This window comes from Rattus norvegicus, chromosome 1 (genome assembly GCF_021556685.1).
Source record: "Rattus norvegicus strain SHRSP/BbbUtx chromosome 1, alternate assembly SHRSP_T2T, whole genome shotgun sequence".
In the NCBI taxonomy this organism is placed as follows: Eukaryota; Metazoa; Chordata; class Mammalia; order Rodentia; family Muridae; genus Rattus; species Rattus norvegicus.
The window spans coordinates 49,344,824-49,364,648 of record NC_141534.1 but is presented as its reverse complement, the minus strand read 5'-3'; the positions used below and the strand labels follow the sequence as shown (position 1 = coordinate 49,364,648).

General features: G+C 46.2%; 1 protein-coding gene across 8 annotated transcripts in view; it reads right to left on the bottom strand.

Moving 5' to 3' along the window:
• Positions 1-19,825, bottom strand: part of Fndc1 (fibronectin type III domain containing 1) — an 82,667-nt gene that overhangs the window by 15,771 nt on the left and 47,071 nt on the right. For all 8 annotated transcript variants that reach the window (NM_001412560.1, NM_001038615.2, XM_087552734.1 and 5 more), the window contains 6 exon segments: positions 1,340-1,483; positions 3,435-3,503; positions 9,847-10,293; positions 11,205-11,316; positions 14,611-14,711; positions 16,228-18,639. In NM_001412560.1, coding sequence (NP_001399489.1) covers positions 1,340-1,483; positions 3,435-3,503; positions 9,847-10,293; positions 11,205-11,316; positions 14,611-14,711; positions 16,228-18,639 — 3,285 coding nt within the window.

Sequence of the window (19,825 nt, the reverse complement as noted above, 5' to 3'; positions counted from 1 at the left end):
TCAGTGACATATTAATCCAACTGTCTCATTAATGTGGTTCATCAAGGGCATGGGGAAAGGAATGGCTTGGAAAGGGAGTAGAACATAGTTCGGTTGCACAGATTTCTCTATGGAAATGGTTTTAGCCGCTGAGAAAGAAGAGGGGAGAAATGAATTTCCAGATCCCAATTCTTTGAGGCTAATGAAGTTAGAGAAGATTACTGTACAAAAAAGTGGTGTTGGTTCTGCGACATTGTCAAGACTAGTGGCAGCATTCACTAAGGTGCATGACTGTTCAGAATTTAGCAAGCCATGAGCAAGTGAAGGTCCAACCATCCAACTTGTCAAAAAAAAAAAAAAAAAACTGGCCTCAGGGCTGGGAAGATGGGTAGGTGCATAAGAACACTTTCTGTACAAGCAAGAGGGTCTGAGTTTGAATCCCCAGTGCCCACATAAAGAGTTGGGCATAGCTGGCCATGCCTGTAGCCCAGGTATTGGGGGCCTGAAGACAGACAGACCTTGCGATCTCCCTAGCCAGCCTTACTGACATAGTGAGTTTCTGGTGTTGTGAGAGATGCTGCTGCCTTCAAGGGAATAGGGTAGAGAGTGACAGAGGAAGACATTGGATGCCCTCTGGCCTCTATGTGCATGTGTGTGTGTGTGTGTGTGTGTGTGTGTGTGTGTGCACATGTGTGTGTATGTGTGTGTATGCATGTGTATATGTGTGTGTGCACATGTGTATGTGTGTGCACATGTGTGTGTGCGCATGTGTGTGTGCACGTGTGTGCATATGTGTATGTGTGTGCACATGTGTGTATGTGTGTGTGCACGTGTGTGTGTGCACGTGTGTGCGTGCCCATGTGTGTATGTGTGTGTGCACATGTGTGTATGTGTATGTGTGCACGTGTGTGTGCATGTGTGTGCACGTGTGTGTATGTGTGTGCACGTGTGTGTGCACATGTGTATGTGTGTGTGCACATGTGTGCGTGCACATGTGTGTATGTGTGTGCACGTGTGTGTGCACGTGTGTGTGCACGTGTGTGCGCATGTGTGCACGTGTGTGTGCACGTGTGTGTGTGCACGTGTGTGTGTGCACGTGTGTGTGCGTGCGCACTGGCACCCTCATATGAACACCCTCTCTGAGATCCTCTGTTGAGCACTAACAGTTCTCTGGTCCTCCTCTTAAATGACTTCTGCAAACTGAGCCCCCATCTAAGTAAACCAGACTCACTAAATTACCCCTCAGGGAAAATTCACCCCAGGGAAGCATTTTCTCCAAGGGCCAGGCCAGGGCTTAGCTATGCTGTCTTCAAGGAGCAAAGCTAAAATCAGTTTCCCCAGTTAAGGAAGTGACATTCACCAACAAACCGCCTCTTTCCGGCAAGGTCAAATTCTTCCTCTGGGAAGGAGCTGACAGTGCCCTGCTCTGGGACGACCTTCGGTGTGGCAGCAGTGGTTGAGGGCATGGTGCTGGTCGGTGGCCTTGTGGTCTCAAGTCCATAATCTGAAAAGATATGAATTCTTTGTAATTGTGTGGTACCAGAAGAGGCACTGGATGTAATCGAAGGATACTTGTGATTTGACTGTAGGTACACACACACACACACACACACACACACACACACACACTGGAACAACTGTTATATGCTGCTGCATATTTTAAAAGGGAAAGGAAGAGAAAGAACAAAGACACACATGTACCCACAAACGAAGTTTTAGGAACAGAAAAGGGGCTTTCCAGGCCATGGTCATGCCCTGAATTTCTTTTTCTTTTACTCTTTTTTAAGCTATAAAAGATCACACCAGGGATAGAGAGGCGGCTCAGTGGTTAAGAACAGAGGACCTAGATTCAGTTCCCAGCACCCATAGCAGGTGACTCACAACCTTTGGCACCTTTAGTTCCAGGGGTCCTGACACCCTCAGACCTCCACAGGGAGCATGCACAGGGTGCGTATGAGCTCACACAACACACATACACGTACAGATAAATAATACATTTTATATAAATAACTCTTTAAAAATTAATTAAATAAAACAACCTTGGGGCTGGAGAAACAGCTTAACAGTTAAGAGGACTCGGGTTAGGGTCCCAGCACCCACATTAGGTAGCTCACAACTGCCTGTAACTCCAGGTCCAGGGGATCTGACACCCTCTTTTGGTCACCAGCGGCACTGTGCTCATGTGTCGTACACACAGATACTCAGACATAACACATACACATAAATTTAAAAATGAATTCATCTTGGGAAAAAATCTAGGTACATACTTTTTCGGGGAGGAGACTGCTATTAATATTCTAAAAAGAACTAGCCTTTAACATTTAAAAAAGAAAATAAAACAGATCCCCCTTCACTGATCAAAGATAGAAAAAACAGGGTGGGTGTTTTCCAAGGTGCCGAGAAATCTTCCTGGATTTCCTAATGCCCGCTGTTCTTCGTTCAAATCAATTCTCAATTTGAAACCTGCAGTAAGTCTAATTTAGTTATGAATAAAAGAAAGCATCAAAGGCAACATTGTTCACAGGATTGTGGCTCAAGACACCAGAAGACAAGAGGAAGCAGACCCTGGACTTGGATGTGCGAGTCTCTAAGGTGAACATCTCACTTATAGAGGCAATTCCAGAAAAGATAAGACAACCTCAGGATCCTAAAGGTAACCAAAGAGCAGTTACCATTTCTTCAGAGACTGTCGGAGCTGGGACAGGGGCCATTTTGGAATTTTGAATGTGACTATTTGAAAAGATTCCATGATAAGAAACCAACCCGTCTGTAGTAGCATCTATATTATCTAACTAGAAAAGGAAAGAAATGAGAAAGGACGAAGTGTTGACTTACAGGCGATTCCATTGGACTCCTCCCAGGGACCTAGCGGCTGCTTACGTCACCATCTGCTGCTGCCAGGTACTAGCCGTGTGCGGCAGTGCATAAAAAAAAACTGCTTGCTACCCCCACACACACACACACACCTCTGGTCCCATGTTCCGGGCCAGCCTCTCTTTCCTTATTTCTGTCCTTCTCTGTCCCCACTTCCTCTGCCCTCATGGCTCTGCTTTTATCTGTCTGCTCCTACCCCCCCCTCCAGTTCCTCAGTCCCCTCACTTCCCCCAAATAAACCTTCCTTATACCAGGTCTATAGCATGGCGTGATTTCTCAGGGGAACACCTTGGCACGGGCCCGCCTATTACCCCCTGACTCCCAACTGCCACCGCATTATATTTCCTAACACAAAGCCCAAGTAGGAGGTTCCTCACTGATTTAAAACCACAAGACTCTGTCAGTAGAGATGCTGGTGAAAGGGAGGTCTGAGCCACGGCAGAACCAGCTTGGAAGAGAGGTTGGTTACCACCACTGTCCCAGTCTGAACCAGAGACAAATGCAATCAAGATCAAACACTTGTAATTAAAATAAGGTCTTGTGATCAGAAAGCAGTGTGTGCCTAGAGAGCGGCTCCATACCATCATCGTACACAACATAATCCTCTTCCGTGGGTAGTGCCGTGTCTATCTCCAGGCCCGAGAAGTCATCTAGGGAGGAAGAGGGAAGAAGAGCAATCACCACGTGAGTCTTTCCAGCGCTCTTAGAATGCTGCTACCACACCCACATCGCAAGAATAGCGGCTCGCTCATCCTGCGCGGCTCCCAGAAACCGTCACGGATATCAGTGTCTCCTCACTTTTCCAGAAGAAAAACCATCCGAACCTTCAAACGCAAGCCAGGCCTCCTCTCTTTGAGATCCGAGAAAGGCAACCCAGTATTTTTTACTGAGGAGAACACACAGGTCTGAGTTCCTAGAGCCCCTGTCACCCTCCCAGTCACCTCCATACACCTGTCTGAATTGCTCTAGACCTGGAGGGAGGGCCTTCCATATCACTGTCACAAGCCTGGACACATTTGTTCAGAGATCAGCCAGAAGAGGGGCCCTGGATGATGACAAAAATCCCCTTCCCAGGTAGTTCATGTTATCATATATCACCTACTTCTATCTTGCCATTAGAATATTCTAATTCTATATTTCGTGCCTTTGCTTACTTTTGGCTTGGCAGACTGTACTACCTGAGTTTCCTGTGCTTCTCTGCGTCCGCCAGGACTGTGTCCTGATACAAAGTTCTTCCATTTTGGTTGAAATGCAACAATTCCTGCAACTACAGTGATTTGGTTAAGGTTCTTGCTTCTCTAGCCCTGCCCTCCTTGCCTTGGGAGACCCTAGTAATTGCCAGGAAAGGTATTTGTCAATCACCTGACATTGACTGATGTAGTGGTCACCCCTAGCAATGGGGGACTATGAGCCAAGAAGGGAAATTCTTCAGCCTCCTTCCCTGCCATCCCTCTGTGCCCTAAAACTGTCCCACTTGTAAGTAGATGGCAGGCTCAGAGTCTTACAGAGTCCTCCCTGCAGCCCTACCACCCAACTAAAGGACCTATTGTCTCAAGTCATTCTCTCCCATGTGTCTTTCCTCCCCAGTGACCTTTTACTACGGACTCAGGAAATCAGTACCCATTAGATTCCTTGACTTGCATATGAGCTTTGAAGCCAATGAAGTTTTTATCCAGCTCAGAGCAACTCCCCCTCCTCCTTATGACCTGAAGCCATAATCCAGAACTCTCTAGACACAATCTCTTCTTGAAAGGGGTTGAAGGGATAACATGAGGAAGGTGGCTACTGGATGCTGTCTGAACTCTGGGTGCTCTCAGTGAATGCTGTTCGAGTTAATCTTCACACACACCCTTGGGATAATAGTGTTTCTCACACCCACTTCTGGGCTCCACACTGAGGCTCTCTAGGATTCATAGTGGCCTGAAGCCACACAAGTGCAAAACACAGAACTGAAGCTTCAGGCTCCTTGACTCAGAGAACATCCAGCGGTTGCCTCTATTTTAAAGCTGACCTAACCAATCCAACTGTCTGAGAACCCTTGCAGTCTGACTCAACATTTCACAGGGAAACAAAGGGAAAACAGTATCTAAATTCTCATCTCTGGGAAACCACACGTATCAATTTGGCATTTTCTAAACTGTTAGAAGTCACTGATCTAATTTACCTAGCAATGTAGCAATCCTGCCAGTTCCATTGCAGCTCTTAGTTAGCATTACATAGTGAGCTTAATGGTGCTGAAGTGAGCTCCTGAGATAGAGGGCAGGCGTACTCAGCTGTCACCAGCCCATAGCAGCAGGACACCCACAGCCACTCTCAGCTTCCCAAGATGGGCTCCAACATCCCTGACCGTCATGCCTAGGGCGAGGATCTGTGCTTAGAGTGATTGCTAATAAGGCCAGTTCTAGATCATCCACCCTTCAGGGACAGAATGGTCATCTTAAAAAAAAAAACGGTGGTTATTATTATAATATTATTATCCATCGGCCAGGGCAACATCAACAAGCCTGAATCCAAGATGGTGCTACTCCTGCGCAAATTCAAGTCTGTTTTCAGGTTCATGGTGCCTGAAGTTTGGGTTTATCTTGCCACTTGTTCCTGACCTACCTTTTTTGTTTTCATCTGCAAGTTTAGCTTTTAGGAGCAGTGTGACTTTCTTTTTTTTTTTTTTTTTTTTTTTGGTTCTTTTTTTTCGGAGTTGGGGACCGAACCCAGGGCCTTGCGCTTCCTAGGTAAGCGCTCTACCACTGAGCTAAATCCCCAGCCCCATGCAGTGTGACTTTCTTGTTGACCATTTATATTCAATTTGCATTATGTCTCCAAGTTAAAAAAAAAGGAACAAAAATGTGCATTTTAATATCCCAGGTCAAACAGGACAGGGAGAAGCAGGGTTTCCTTTGCAGATACCCATGTTCATTGCAAGTCCTTGAGATGCTGGGGTAGCTGGTACCTTGCGGAAGGTCATATATACATTTTACCTGTCAATTTAGATCATCTCTTGTGGTGACCAACACAAGGCCTCTGGCACAAGGGAACATCCCACCAAGTCATTTAATACATTTCTAAAACCAAATAAAATCACTTATTTGGTTTTTTTTTCAGAGTTACCAGAGTCTTCTCTCCAAGTAAATGAATCATCTGCATGCAATGACCATACAGCCACATTCCATCAGGACAGACGGCTTCCTGACTCTGCTGGACAAGACCATCTGGAACTACATAAAACTGGACATCTTATAAGCTATCCTAGACCCTCTGTCAAAACTTTGACCTTCATATAAAAGTGGCTTCCAGTCATCTGCATGGGAGTGTAGCCAAGTCTTCCCAGCCATGGTCATGAAAAAAAAAATGTTCTACGTCTCCACAGAATTAAGGCTCTGGCTCCAGAGACATTAAAATAGTTTTTTTAAGTTTGTTCTCCATAGAAGTTTAGAGGGAGGAAGCTGACTCCAGCCATGGGAAATTGAGTGCATCCCCATATGGTATGGGGCGTCCACTGCAAATACATCCCGATCATTATCTTTGTGTTTTCTGTCAGGATGGTGATCGTGGCAGACTGGAACTGTTTTCTCTAATGATGAGTGTGTGTCTCTCCAACATGTAACAGGGTCACGTTACAAATTCTTGGATGCTCAGTTGGCTCAAAGCACTTCTAGAGATGTGCAATCATCCAGTCTCCAGCCTGGAAAACAAAGATCGCTGGCTTTAACATCCCACTTCATCGACCCAGAATGCCTGTGTCTTAAGATATTTCAATGCCTGAAGAAGAGAACCTGGTATCCAGAGAAACTGGAGAGTCTGTTATCCTAGCTCCAGAGGTTATTTACTGAGAGGAGAAGCTGATTCTAGCTAAAACTAAAAACTAAAAAAAAAAAAAAAAAAAAAAAAACTATTGTCCGTGTCTCTGTGTGTGTGTGTGTGTGTGTGTGTGTACTTGTGTGTCCATGTGCTCATGTGTGCATGTAAAGAGAGTGGATAAATGCAATGATACACAGGAAACGAGCATGTAATGTGCATCCCGGCTGTGGGAAAGCACAGCATCCATAACGAATGAGGAAGTTTCCATAAATAACAGAGCTGCTGGCGTGACCGAGTGGCCCAAGGTTATTCCTAGAACATTTCTTGGAAGCAATTTTCAAAGAAAAGGAGGAGACCTGATTTAACCAAGGGAGCCAAGACTTGCATGTTTGAAAAGATGCTTTTAAAGCTGGAGCACTGGAACGAAACACTAGGACTTTACAAATGGACTGGAATGTCCAATGACCAGCTGAAGCGGGGTGAGGATAGAGGATTGGAAACTCCCCTCATTGATATTCTTCACTGCCGTCACACAGGTTCCAAGTCATAACTACGGCAGCAATGAACACTCCAGTTCCTAGACTGGTGGGTGCCACAGCCAGGACGCTGTCTGGGTAATTTTAGCTGCATACAGAGGGAGCCACAGTACAGGCACAGCGAGTGCATATTCATGACTGCACTCTCCTTAGCACAACAGAGGAGGTCGTGCTAAGGGAACAGAGAGGTGAGAGGCAAAGCTAGGGTATGGATGAGACCCAGGAGTTTCTGTGATTCTGTAAGGGAGACCAAGAGCAGGTCTTCCTCCCCTGATGCTGGGGCCTTTACTGGGACCATTTCTTCTCCAAGTGCCATTACAATGTTAACAGAGCATTCTGCAACTGAGACCATGACAAGGTGCTTAGTGGACAAAGAACAATTGTGTTACACAGTTGTAGAGCAGGCTTTCCTAGAGCAATCTGACTCTATTTTCGAACTTCAAGCCATCTTTGCAACTAAGTTTCTACACAAGAGGCAGCCACTGTGGATAATATGTTAAACTGAAAATGAGTGGATAGAAAGTCATTGGAGCCTACTGTAAGAAACTCAGAAAGGAATAACGTATGGGTGTTAGCCAGTGGACCAGCCTAGAGACACAGGAAAAAAAAGCAACTCTGAGACATAAAGTGGGGGAGAAAATAAAAAGAATAAACACTGGCGGGAGGGAAGGCTCTGAGGGGTGATGTATATGTCTGTGGTTCTGATGATAGGATATGTTTATGTCTTCTCATCCCCAAAACTCCTTAGACTGTGTAGATTAAACACACAGCTCCCTATACGTCACTGAAAGGGTTTTAAATTAAAATATAAAATAATTACAATTGTAACAAAAGCAAGAAAGAAAACATTCAAGTTGTAGAAACAGCAGACAGAGAATGCAGAGCCCACTGAAGGATGTTAAGAATAACACATCGTCCACTGAACATGGCAGGGAGATGGGCCGTTCTCGCCAAATTTAATTGTTAGCCAGACTCTGTGTTTGTTTGTTCTTGATTTCAAAATGCTGCCGAGAGGTACATTAGCCTTTGGTGGACCAAGGAGCCAGAAGAGGGGACGCAAGTGAAATGAACGCTCTGCTTTGTGGTTGGCAAGAAAAGCATGGACACAGATGCTGAGAAAATCTATTGGGTTTCAAGCCAAGTCAAAGTCTGTAGTAGGAAAACCGTCAAGGAACAGCCATGCTGTGGGGCCTTTAAGATTCTGACCAAGCGGAGTGCAAAACAGCAGAGATAGAAATCAAACCCTGGGCAGTCATCCTTTTGTTACAACCAATTATTATGAAGTTATCTGCTGTAGTTACATCTCTACTTCCAGAAACAAACGTATCAGTGCATGCAGAAGGAAGAAGTCGCTTAAATACTATTAGAAAGTCAAAGATAAATCCAGGGACCAAAAGGCTAGGTGGCCAGAGATCCATCCCTGGAACCCACATGGTAGAAAATTGACTCTCACAGGTTGCCTTCCAAGCCCCCCATGCATGCTGTTGTATGTGCATACAGAACATCCCTTCCCCCAGTAAACAAACAAACAAACAAATGTGAAAACAAAAAGAAAAAGCATTCAGATTTGTACTCACTGAGTGGTCATTATAAGTTTTCTCTGGACAATGACTTTCTCCCTTGGTTTGCACTTCTTTGCTCTCTGCTGTGGACCTCTAAGATGTCAGGATTCCTCATTAATTTTCCAACTTTTCATTCAAACAATGCCTCAGAAGTAGATTCTCATTCTGAACGTGGTGTTAACATTAGATTCATCAGGGTTCATCACATGCAGTGATTCTCTGCAAGAGTTCTAGGCTTGCAAATGCATCCTGAGAGAAAGGGTCTTCAGTCTGTGTTAGACTAAGAGACACGGACACTACAGCCTATGTGAGACCAGCTTTAGTCTGTCTCCTGTGTGTCAGAGGCAAAGCTTCGTCCATAGAAGTCTGAACTGAAGCCTGAGATGAGAGGATGATGATGCGCTGTTCTACCATGACCTGGACCGTTGGTGGGAAGGCAGGCAGATGTCAGGAGTGATCGGAGAGTGCATCGAACATGGTAAAGCAGGAGACGTGGTCTGTTTTTATCCAATGGAAACTCCATGCTCTCAAGAGAAGCCTCACCACTTGACACTGGCTTTCTTCAAAAGGAAAGCTGATCTGCCAAACACACTGATGGCTTTCCTGGAGCTCACAGGGAGACTTGAGCCATCAAGTCAGAAACCTATCCAACCTGTTAATCACACTCTCAGAACTGACCTACCAATATTTCTCCCCCAACTCGCTCTCTCTCCCTCTCTCTCTAGCTCTCTTTCTCACACATGTACATACACACACACACACACACACACACACACACACACACACACACACACACACACCAATAAGACACAGTAGAGTCCCTTGGGAAACGTAACCTGAACCTGAACTGAGAATGAACTGTTTCAGTTGTTAGATAAACAAAAGACACCCTGAATGTTTTAACTTACCTGTGTGTACAGGTATAACTCACACCCTATTTCCTATTGAGTGAGTCTGACAGCTTTGATTCCAGATGCCTCAGCTTGGCTGCCATTCTGCCCTAGACGGTACTCACCCTTTCCTGGCGGGCTCTGAGACCCACCTCTATCCTGGGGTATATTAGGTAAGTAAGTTGCCTACATTAGAACAAAGCTGGTTACCTTCCTCGAGGTAGCACTCTGGGATCCCATTTGAGCCCATTATGAGGTTGCCAGCTTCATCCCGGTGTTCCAGGGTCCCAGGAGGACAGGTAGGAGAGGGGGTGGTAGGTTCCGGAGTGGTGGTAGTGGTAGTTGTCCTGCGAGTAGCTCGGGTTGTGGTTGTGGGACGCCTGGTGGTGGTGGTCCGGCGGGTGGTGGTGGTCCGGCGGGTGGTGGTGGTTGTGGGCGGCAGGGTTGTGGTGGGCGGCACAGTGGTGGTCGTTGTGCTTGGCGGCATGGTTGTGGTAGGAACTTGGGTGGTTGTTCTGACCACTTCCAAGCCCACTAAGGGCTTCCCTCCAAGACTCAAGATGGGTTTATCCTGGGCACTGGCCACAGGTTTGCCATGTCTTCCCTGCCCAAACAGGGGGAGGCCATCGGGACTCACCATAGGGGTTCCTCCAAGATCTGAAATAAAACCAAGCGAGAGCTATGTGACCAGGAGAAGCAATCCAGGGGACAGGAAGCACGATGAGGACGTGTCTTCTCAGAGCTTATGTATGCTTTAACCAGAAAATAGCAGAGGAGTAACGGTGAATGTGTGTGTCTGAGGTGGTAGTGTCAGCTGCTATCCAGGACAGATGGGCTTAGGACATCAGCCATCATCCCCCTTTATAGATCCATATAAACTCTTAGGTCAGAATGTGCCATTACCAGGGGAAACTGTGTCTGTTAAGAGAAGTGGTTCTTTGCTCTTTATTTCTACTCCTAAGGGAGAAAGCATGTTAGGTTGGGCCAGGGATAGCAAACATTTCTCACAAAAGGCCAGAGAGTAAGCATTTTAAGCTCTGTGGGCCAGATGGAGCTGTTCAACTCAGCCTTTGTAAGCAAAACATACAATACACAATGCATAAGCAATACGTAATGGATGGGCTACCTTAATAAATGCTCCTGTGTTCCAATGATGCCTCTGTGCATGGATGCCGACATGTGAATGTCATATAAATTTACCCATGTCAAAGACACATTCTTCTTCTGCAGTGGGGGTGAAGAATCATTTTTAAGTTGTGAGAACTATTCTGGGCCCACAGGCTTCCAAAACCAGGCTGCACAGTTAGTCTGTGGACCGTAGTTTTCTGACCTGAGCTCTAAATGGCCAAGTTCAAAGACAAACTAGATTACACATTTCTAGAAGGGGATTCTGAAGATGATGAGAACCATGAGGTGGATGCTATATTCTGGTCCCTTTGAGAGACCCTCTTCCCACATGGCTGACAGGGCCAGGGCCACTGGTAACCATCAGAAAGGAGGGGCGTGTGAAGACCAAAGCTGTTTCACAGCTCATGCAGCTGTCGTTCCTCGGAACCGGTCTCACTCACCCACGATGGTGCGACCGTCTCCCCCGAGTCTCACCCGGAGAGGATTGCCGTGGGAGTCTTGGAGGTACCGCCCTTCTGCATTCAACACCAAGCCACGATCCAGGTCTACAACCTAAACCAAGACAGCACAGATGCAAGGATGTGCGGGGATCCCCCAAAATGTTCACATCTCTAACAGTGTGTACAGATGTGTGAGCATCCATGGGAAGAAGCTAGGACGTGGGAGGGAAACACTCCAGTCACTAGGGTTTGCAAGGCCTGAAAATTAAACCCAATAGCACCTGGCATTGTTCTGCTTGCCCTGTATCACATCGCTTACCTATATAATACATAAACTGTTTGCTCATCAAATATGCAAAAAATATTCAAAGTATTTTTTTTACCGTTAAGTATATCATATCTAATGCCAAAAACAGGAACCAACCCAAGGATCCATCAACTGATAGAAGAGCTTAAATAACGGCCCGTCAGCCACCAGTGGAGGAAGATAGGAATCTCGTGTATATTGATCTAAATTGATGCATACCCAGGTAACAGGACTGATTACTTTGAAAATAACACATTTTGTACATAAGCTTGAAAATATCAAAGGCAAGTGTTCCGAAAAGATATCCACTAAGTTGTCACCAACGGGTCACTCCTGAGAACCAGTTTGGAATAAAGGACATTTGTTTCTTGTCCTTGTATTTCTGAAATACCTTAATGACTGACAGATATCACCAGTTGCTTAAAATTATGAAATGTTTTCCTTGTGCTATTTATGTTAAAAATAAATTTTGATTATTGAATTATTTTTTAACTTATAGAAATAGTGTAAAAATATAGAATGCATGGAGAAACATCCTATTCTCTAAAATAATAAAACTTGAAAATTCATTCTTTTCCCTATGAGAAGGAGCTCATGTCTTCCCTGACAGCCCCTTAAGTGTGGTCCTGGACTAGCAGCCCCTTAAGTGTGGTCCTGGACTAGCAGCCCCCTAAGGGTGGTCCTGGACTAGCAACCCCTTAAGTGTAGTCCTGGACTAATAGCCCCCTAAGTGTGTTCCTGGACTAGTAGCCCCCTAAGTGTGGTCCTGGACTAGCAACCCCCTAAGTGTGGTCCTGGACTAGCAGCCCTCTAAGTGTGGTCCTAGACTAGCAGTCCTCATCCATTAGTGACTTTTCAGATACACATTGGCCTGACAGGCTCCTGGTGATCACACACTGAGGAACATCTGAAACCCCATCTCTACATAACCACAATACAAAAGAAGTCCTGAGTTAACAGCAAACGTAAGATACTTATTGTAGAGCCTACTTTCAAAATCAGCTCCAATCACCTTTCAGCATTTTGGCTAGGAAATGTAGTTGTCAAGGCCTTTACTTTTCCTTTTTTTTTTTTTTTTTTTTTTTTGGTTCTTTTTTTCGGAGCTGGGGACCGAACCCAGGGCCTTGCGCTTCCTAGGTAAGCGCTCTACCACTGAGCTAAATCCCCAGCCCCTACTTTTCTTTTTTTAATTAATTAATTACTATTTTTACATCCCAATTGCTGCCCTTGCCCCCCACCACATCCCTCTCTCCCCTTCTCCTCTGAGAGGGTGGGGCCCCCTGTGTGTCCCCAGGCCCTGGCACATCAAGTCTCTGCAGGGTTAGTTCTGCGCTCTACCACTGAGGCCAGACAAGGAAGCCTTTTCAATTCAGAATGATTGATAAAGTAATTCTGTTTTGATTTGCACTGATCCCATCTTTAGATGTTATATGACAAAAAAATTCAGAGACTCTCAGTATATATATATTTTTAAACCTTTTCATTGTAAATAGACATCTTGACTGGTAATTCTACAATGAGATTTTTTTTTAAATTCTTTCAAAGAATATTTTCAAGCCTTGAATATTGTTTTCCATTTTCTTACCCTGTCAACCCACAAAATTCCCCTAAACATTTATCTCTGCCCCAGGCAGGAACTTAACTTATTCTTTCTCTAAACAAAAAGTACCGTGGCACATTTTCAGTTTTAGTCAGACAGCGGTCAGATTCAAAAGATTATCTGACAAAATGATCTATTTGATTTAGAACTTTTTGGTTTGGTTTTACTATTTCTTTTACAAATGATTTGAAACAATTAACAGAAAATACATAGAGTAGACAGAAGCTCTTATGCAGTGTGTAGAAGCATCACATGTCAATTAAAAGCTGATTGGCCAATGAGCTGAGGGAGGGAATAGAAGGTGGGGCATCCAGCAGAGAGAGAGTCAAGAAAGAGATGTTTATTCCAGGCTCTGAGGAGGTTCATGAAGCTGAGGGCATATGGAAGACGCGGAATAGAATAAATGGGTTATATAAGTCACAAGCTAGTCAGAGAATGAGCCAAAGCATTTATTCATAAATAATTAGGTCCCAGAGTAGTTAATCTGTGAACAAAGAAGCCAGGTAGAAAAGCTGGTGAGTACAACATACAATATATAATTATACACTAAGGTAAAAATAAAAATTAAATACAGAAATTAAAAATTAAATAAGAAAAGCTGTTCTTTTCCAGGTAACTGCTGTGGTCAGGGCAAACACTTATCTTATTTTCCTGACAATCAAGACAAATAGAAAACCTCACTGTGAGGTTTCCCAAGCCCAAGCCTCATGGATCAGCTTCAAGGAACAAGTTAGTTACTCGGGAGAACCAAAGACTTTCTAGACATTGAAAGTAATTATATTCAAGTATCCTTTACACAGGTGGTTAAAACTAAAGATGAAGAAAAGAGAAAGTTTCTATTGTGGAGTGGCCATCACGCTTGCTGAACACGAGAAAGCCTCAGTTTACTAAGTAGAAACATGTGCCCTTTCCTCTTTCTTAAGCTATTAAATTCTTAAATGGACAGAATGAAGCACACCTATGATCCAGTGCCTGAGAGGCTGTGAATCAGGAGGATCTTGCATTTGAGGCCAGCTGGGATATACTAAGAATTTATCAATAAGGTGGGAGGGGAGGGGAGAGGAGGATAAAGGAGAGGGGAGGGGAGGGGAGAGGGGAGAAGAGGAGATGGGAAGGGAGGGGAGGGGAGAAAGGGGGAGAGGAGAAGGAAGACAGGAGAAGGGAGGGGAGAGGAGAAGGGAGGGGAGAGGAGAAGGGGAGGGGAGAGGAGAAGGGAGGGGAGAGGAGAAGGGAGGGGAGAGGAGAAGGGAGGGGAGAGGAGAAGAGAGGGGAGAAGAGAATGGGGAGGGGAGAGGAGAATGGGGAGGGAAAGGAGGAGAGGGGAGAGGAGGGGAGGGGAGGGGAAAGGAGGGGAGAGGAGAGGAGGGGAGGGGAGGGGAGGGGAGGGGAGAGGAGGGGAGGGGAGGGGAGTAGCAGACTGCTTGATTTTTGGCACACAGTATCCATGATTTTTCTCTTCCCACCAGGAACACAAGAGTGTGTAAGGAATATTACCCTACCCACTTTGTTCCTTGAGGACCATTAATAATTCTCTGTCCGTTTGGTTTTCCAATACTACCAGGAGGTATGTTCTCTTCTGCATTTGGTCTTCCATTATAACCTACACAGCAGGGAAAAGGGAAGAAAAAAATAAGTTCTTGGTAAATTATACCTTCCTGGACTATTGACTTCATCACAATGTAAGTGCAAACACTCCATTTCCAACAAATACAAAACAGAGTTTCAACCAATAGCATCTGTAAGATAATAAGCTTATAATGTGGCGTCTACACGACAGAATGTTTACAGGATAGTCACATGACAGTCTGACAGCGCTGAGGGATGGAGATCCGAATGATGGAGATGAACTCTGATGTTTAAAGTCCATCGAGCAGGACAGCTATGTCCTGCTGACTCCTGTCCCTGCTCTCAGTGGCTGAGTAACCACGTGATGTTCTCCCAGCATGCACGGGTCCACAGTGCAGCTTGAGACGTGTTTACTGAGTTGTTCCCTGTGGGCTCTTCTAGGGGACAGTTGACCTTTGTTCTCATCGGGCCAGCCTCACTTCAAGAGGAAGTTTTGGGGCTTCTGGCAACACTGCTGGTCAGGCTTAGCTCACTGCTTCCCTTATAGAGCAACCACATACTGGGTTCTACTACATGCAAGGGATTGGTGAACCCAACATATATTAATGTGGTGTCACTTAAAACAGTCTTAGTGGAAAAACTATCCCAACAGGAGACAAATTAAGCAAATTAACAAATGCTGCCAGGTCTGGTGATTCAGGCTGCAGTCTTAGCAACTACTTTAAGTTTGAGGGCAACTTGAGGTATATATAGTCTGGAATACAAAGTGAGGCACTGTCTTGAATGAATGAATGAATGAATGAATCAGTCAATCAATCAGTCAATACCACCAGATCCTAATACATTTGTTGAAGACATTCTAAGAAACCCCAGGTACATGCAAGATAAGTGCAAGGTGCACAAACACAAACATATACACACATGCACATATATGCATATGTTACTACCATTGGTTCCTTAAATATGTCCTGCCAAGTGAAACCAGTACATACGTATCCATATTACATATGGAACAAGCAGAAGACAAATTGATATATATTCACATGCATACATGCACACACATGTAATATATATGTGTATATACACATACATACATATATTCACACATACATACATATGTTATTATTATTGGTTCCTTAAGAATGTTCTGCCAAGTGAGTAACTGAAGATAGCATCAGGCTATGTCACATCTTCACAGAGGAAGGGGCAGTTTGAGGGGTGATGGGAGGGCGGGTTTCATGTTAGGAATTCAGCTGTAACTCAGACACCTCCCATTGATGTGAATGGAAGCTGGCAGCTCTGGTCTCTGGGGGTCAAATTAATCTGAAAAGCAGGGGCCACAGTGCAAGCCACGCCCCACCCAACATAAAACTGGACACGGAAGTCGGGATAGTGTCCGTGCCTGGCTATGGTGGGTGCTTAGTAACAGAATAAACTAAAATCAAGCAAGCAAAAAACACTTCCAGAAATTGTGACAAACGCTAAGCCCTTAAAAAAAAAAAAAAAAAAAAAAAAGAAAGAAAGAAATATAAAAGGCTAGAACCAGTTACCTGGTGTAAGCACGGGTCTGGGTGGTGGAGGCTGGCGCGAGACTGGCGTCCTAAACCTCCGCTGCATCCGCTGCCGCAAGGAGAGCATCGGTGTGGTGGAGGAGTAGCTGGAAGGGGCCCGGGTGGTATACCTTGGCCAGGAGTGTGTGTTTGCGATGGGACTTGCAGTGGCGGGATTTCGAGGCTGGTGCCGGGTAGATGGGTGTGAGGCTATTGCGGGGCTGCCTGGTGGTCGCCTTCCGGGGACGGTGTTCTCTTCCTGTACAAGGAGCCCAATGGCAGCCTTGTCTTTGTCAAGGTTCCTGTCTGCGTACTTGTCCCGCGGGGAGGAGGAAGAAGGCCACTTTTTAACTGAGGTAGACAGAGAATCTTCTTTGCCTTTTAACATTCCTTCGTTTTCCTCTTCCTCCTCAGCGAAGACCGATTGCTGAGATTCGAGTGGCAGGGGCCGCTTGGAAGGTGAGACCTTCTTCACTGACGTGGCCTGGACCCCAGCCCTGCCAGGAACCTGGGCCCGTGGGTGGGTGCTGCCAGGCCGGATGGGTCTTTCAGAGGCTCCTGCCTGGCTGCGCTGAGGTCTGTTGTCACTGCTCCATGACTGGGAGCCCACCTGCCGAGGTTTGAGAATGGGTGGAGTGGTATCCTTGGCTCGAGCTGAATGAGTGGGAGTCCGGGAGTCTGGACCCTCAATTTCAGTGCTGTTGTCCTCGTAGGTGCTCTGGGCACCCTCATTCTGATTCTGGGGAGCTGAGGGGAGCACCCCACGAGAGTTTGCAGTGTGAGGGTGGTCATGCCCTGCGTGAGCGACGGACAGCTTGGGCTGGGAAAGTGACCGATCCTTGCTCTGAGAACTAGAGAGTTCTGAGCTGCGATCGGGTGTCATTCTTCTGGGAACAGTGGACCCGGGGGAGGGCTGTGATCTTGATGCTGGAGGTCTAGCAGGAGACGGCTGGCGGCTGGTGGATGCTGGGGATGTTTGAGGAGCACCTTCATCGGTGGTGCTCTGTTGAAAGCCCTGAGCCTTGGAGGACAGAGGGGATCTGCCCCCAGGAGGTACATCCGCTCCAGCAGCTTTGGAGTTTTCTGGGATGGGCTCCTTCCGGTACAAGCTGGCCCCTCTCTGGGGACCTCTTCTCAGAGTGTCTGAGCTGCCAGAGATTGGGTGCCTGGGATAGGAAGGTGTACGGTCATTGATCACAGTGGCTGGAAGAGGCTCTTCATCCTCACCATCTCCATAGACATCAGAGCCAGGCCTAGTGTGGGATGCTGGCAGCGAAGGAGACCTGGTGAGGACTTTCGAGGCTGAGGTAGACTGAGGAGACACAGAAGGCTGAAGCCTTGGTCCACGGAGCCTGGGGAATCTGTTTGGATTTCTGCTGTGAGGAGTGAAGGGTTTATTCCGTATCAAACTAAAGTGACCCAAGCCAGGCCGGGTCTGTTGGATCTGAGCAGTGGCCTCAGCCCGCCTGATGGTGTCTTCTGCAGCTCTGTCACTATCAGCGCCGCCATCCTCTTCCTCAGAGCCCTCTGTCAGGGCAGAGGGATGAGAAGAGCTGGCGGTCCGGGAAGTCGTATGGGAACTAGAGGCATGGGTATCCTGGCGGTCCTTCCAGCCCCTAGAAAGCGGGGATGTAGAAGATCCTCTATGCAGTGGGAAATGTCTCGAGGGTTGGGCACTGGAGTCTTCCTCACTGGTGGAAGAATGAGACTGCCTCGACGTAGATGATGATGCTGCCTTTGTACCTGGGTGTACCCGGCTTTTGTCTCTGAGCATGTTAGAAGCCGCATGGCGGCTAGGGGCAGAGGTTGGCCTGGACCTGCCTGGATTCTTGGGAGATGACCCGGAAGAGGCAGCTTTAGGGTCAGGGGATCCTGCTTGATCATCCTCCTTTCGGTCCACAGAATCATTGTCTGTAGAGCTGAGCTGGTGGTAGGCAGAAGAAGCTGAAGGTTCAACCCTAGGATGAGGATGGGGGTCCAGTGAGGGGCCACGCCTGTCCATCCCTTCCTTGCGGGACAGCACTGGCAGGCCAGCCCTGGCTGGAGTCCTGCCAGGAGCCAGAGCCCCATGACCAGATCTACTTGGTACCCTCAAGGGTTGCTTCTGGTTTAGGGTCTCCAACCGTGATGAACGAGGATTTTCAAGGGAATCCAGTTCCTCCTCGCCAGTGACTTCTGTGGACTGAGGATCCAGCTCACCCACTTTAGAGTGAAGCTGGGTTCTTCCGGGCGCCACACCATTAGTCTGGATTTTGTTCTTTAAGTCCGAGAGAGCATCCTTGACATTTTTGGCTGGGGGCATGTGTTGTGAGGAGGCTGCAACTTTGGGAGCAGAGGAAGAAGGTTGCTGTGGTTTCTCAGGTTTCCCATTGTCTCTCCCATTCGGCTGGACACTGGCTTCAGTAGAACTGGCTGGAACATCAAAGGTTGTAGAGCATTAAAGAATGGACATCAGATCAGATTTAAGAGTCATCACCATCCAATACCGATGTGCTCCAATTTGCTCATTATAAGTGATTGCTTCTAACTCTTTAAACATTAAATATGCAAACTCCCAATCACAATATTCTTTTTCAAAAAGTTTTATTTTACTATAACAGAGTTCTAGAACATATGTGTGGATTGAATCGGGAGATGCCACAATTTGTCATTTGAAGAAATACTGGAATGAGTGCTTAGATACAGTCAGTCCTCTGTATTCACAGAGTTTGCAGCTACAGAGCCAGCCAATCTTACCTAGAAAACGTTTGAGAGGAAAAAAAAGTCTGTACTGACCATGTATATACTCATTTTCCCCTAAATAATGGCAGGTTTAAAGAGCATCTGCCTTCCCACTGCACTGCTGTGTGAGTAAGCTAGTGGGGATTTGGGGAAATGTGTGTGCAGGGTCTCTGCCAACAGTTCTACTTCATAAAAAGAGGATCTGCAGAGTTGGTGTCCTTGGGGGTATTGGAACCAACCCCAAAATACTAAGGAATGACTCTGAGTCACTGGTTTTGTGAGTGCGAAATCCTAAGTGGGGCTCTCTTAAACTAACTGTCTGTACATTGCCAATGTAGGGTGGCTGTTCTTAAAGTCGAGTGCCCGACACTCAAGTTAATGGAGTAATATACGGAATACGCAGGTGACTAACGCAACACCAGGCTTTAAACTCTAAAGCACAACAAAGAATCCCTGTCTCCCTGCAAACATACTTCCGCTTGCTTCCTCTCTCTGGCTTAAAGGTGGTTTTTTTTTTTTCTCAAAGCAGATGCATTTGTATCCCCCAAATAAGGCTTAAAAATAGAGCCTCCAGTCAGCAAACTAGGATCTTAAACATATTCTGTGATTCGTTCTGTTTTGCAAGCAGAACTGATTGAGGGAAGGGACATTGTATTGGAAGGGAATTTATATAGCAACAGCAGGATCCAGAGAGAACAGCATCTTTTCCAGTGTCTTTCAACATGAAACTCTGAGCCTTCACTCTGAGCAGTCCATGGAGGCGAGAGCTGTGCATGTCTGGAATAAATGTGGAAGCAATAAAAGAAGCATGGTCCGCACACAGTCCACCCCATCTCTGGATCTTCATCAATCTGTTTGTTTCAATACTGATCAACAA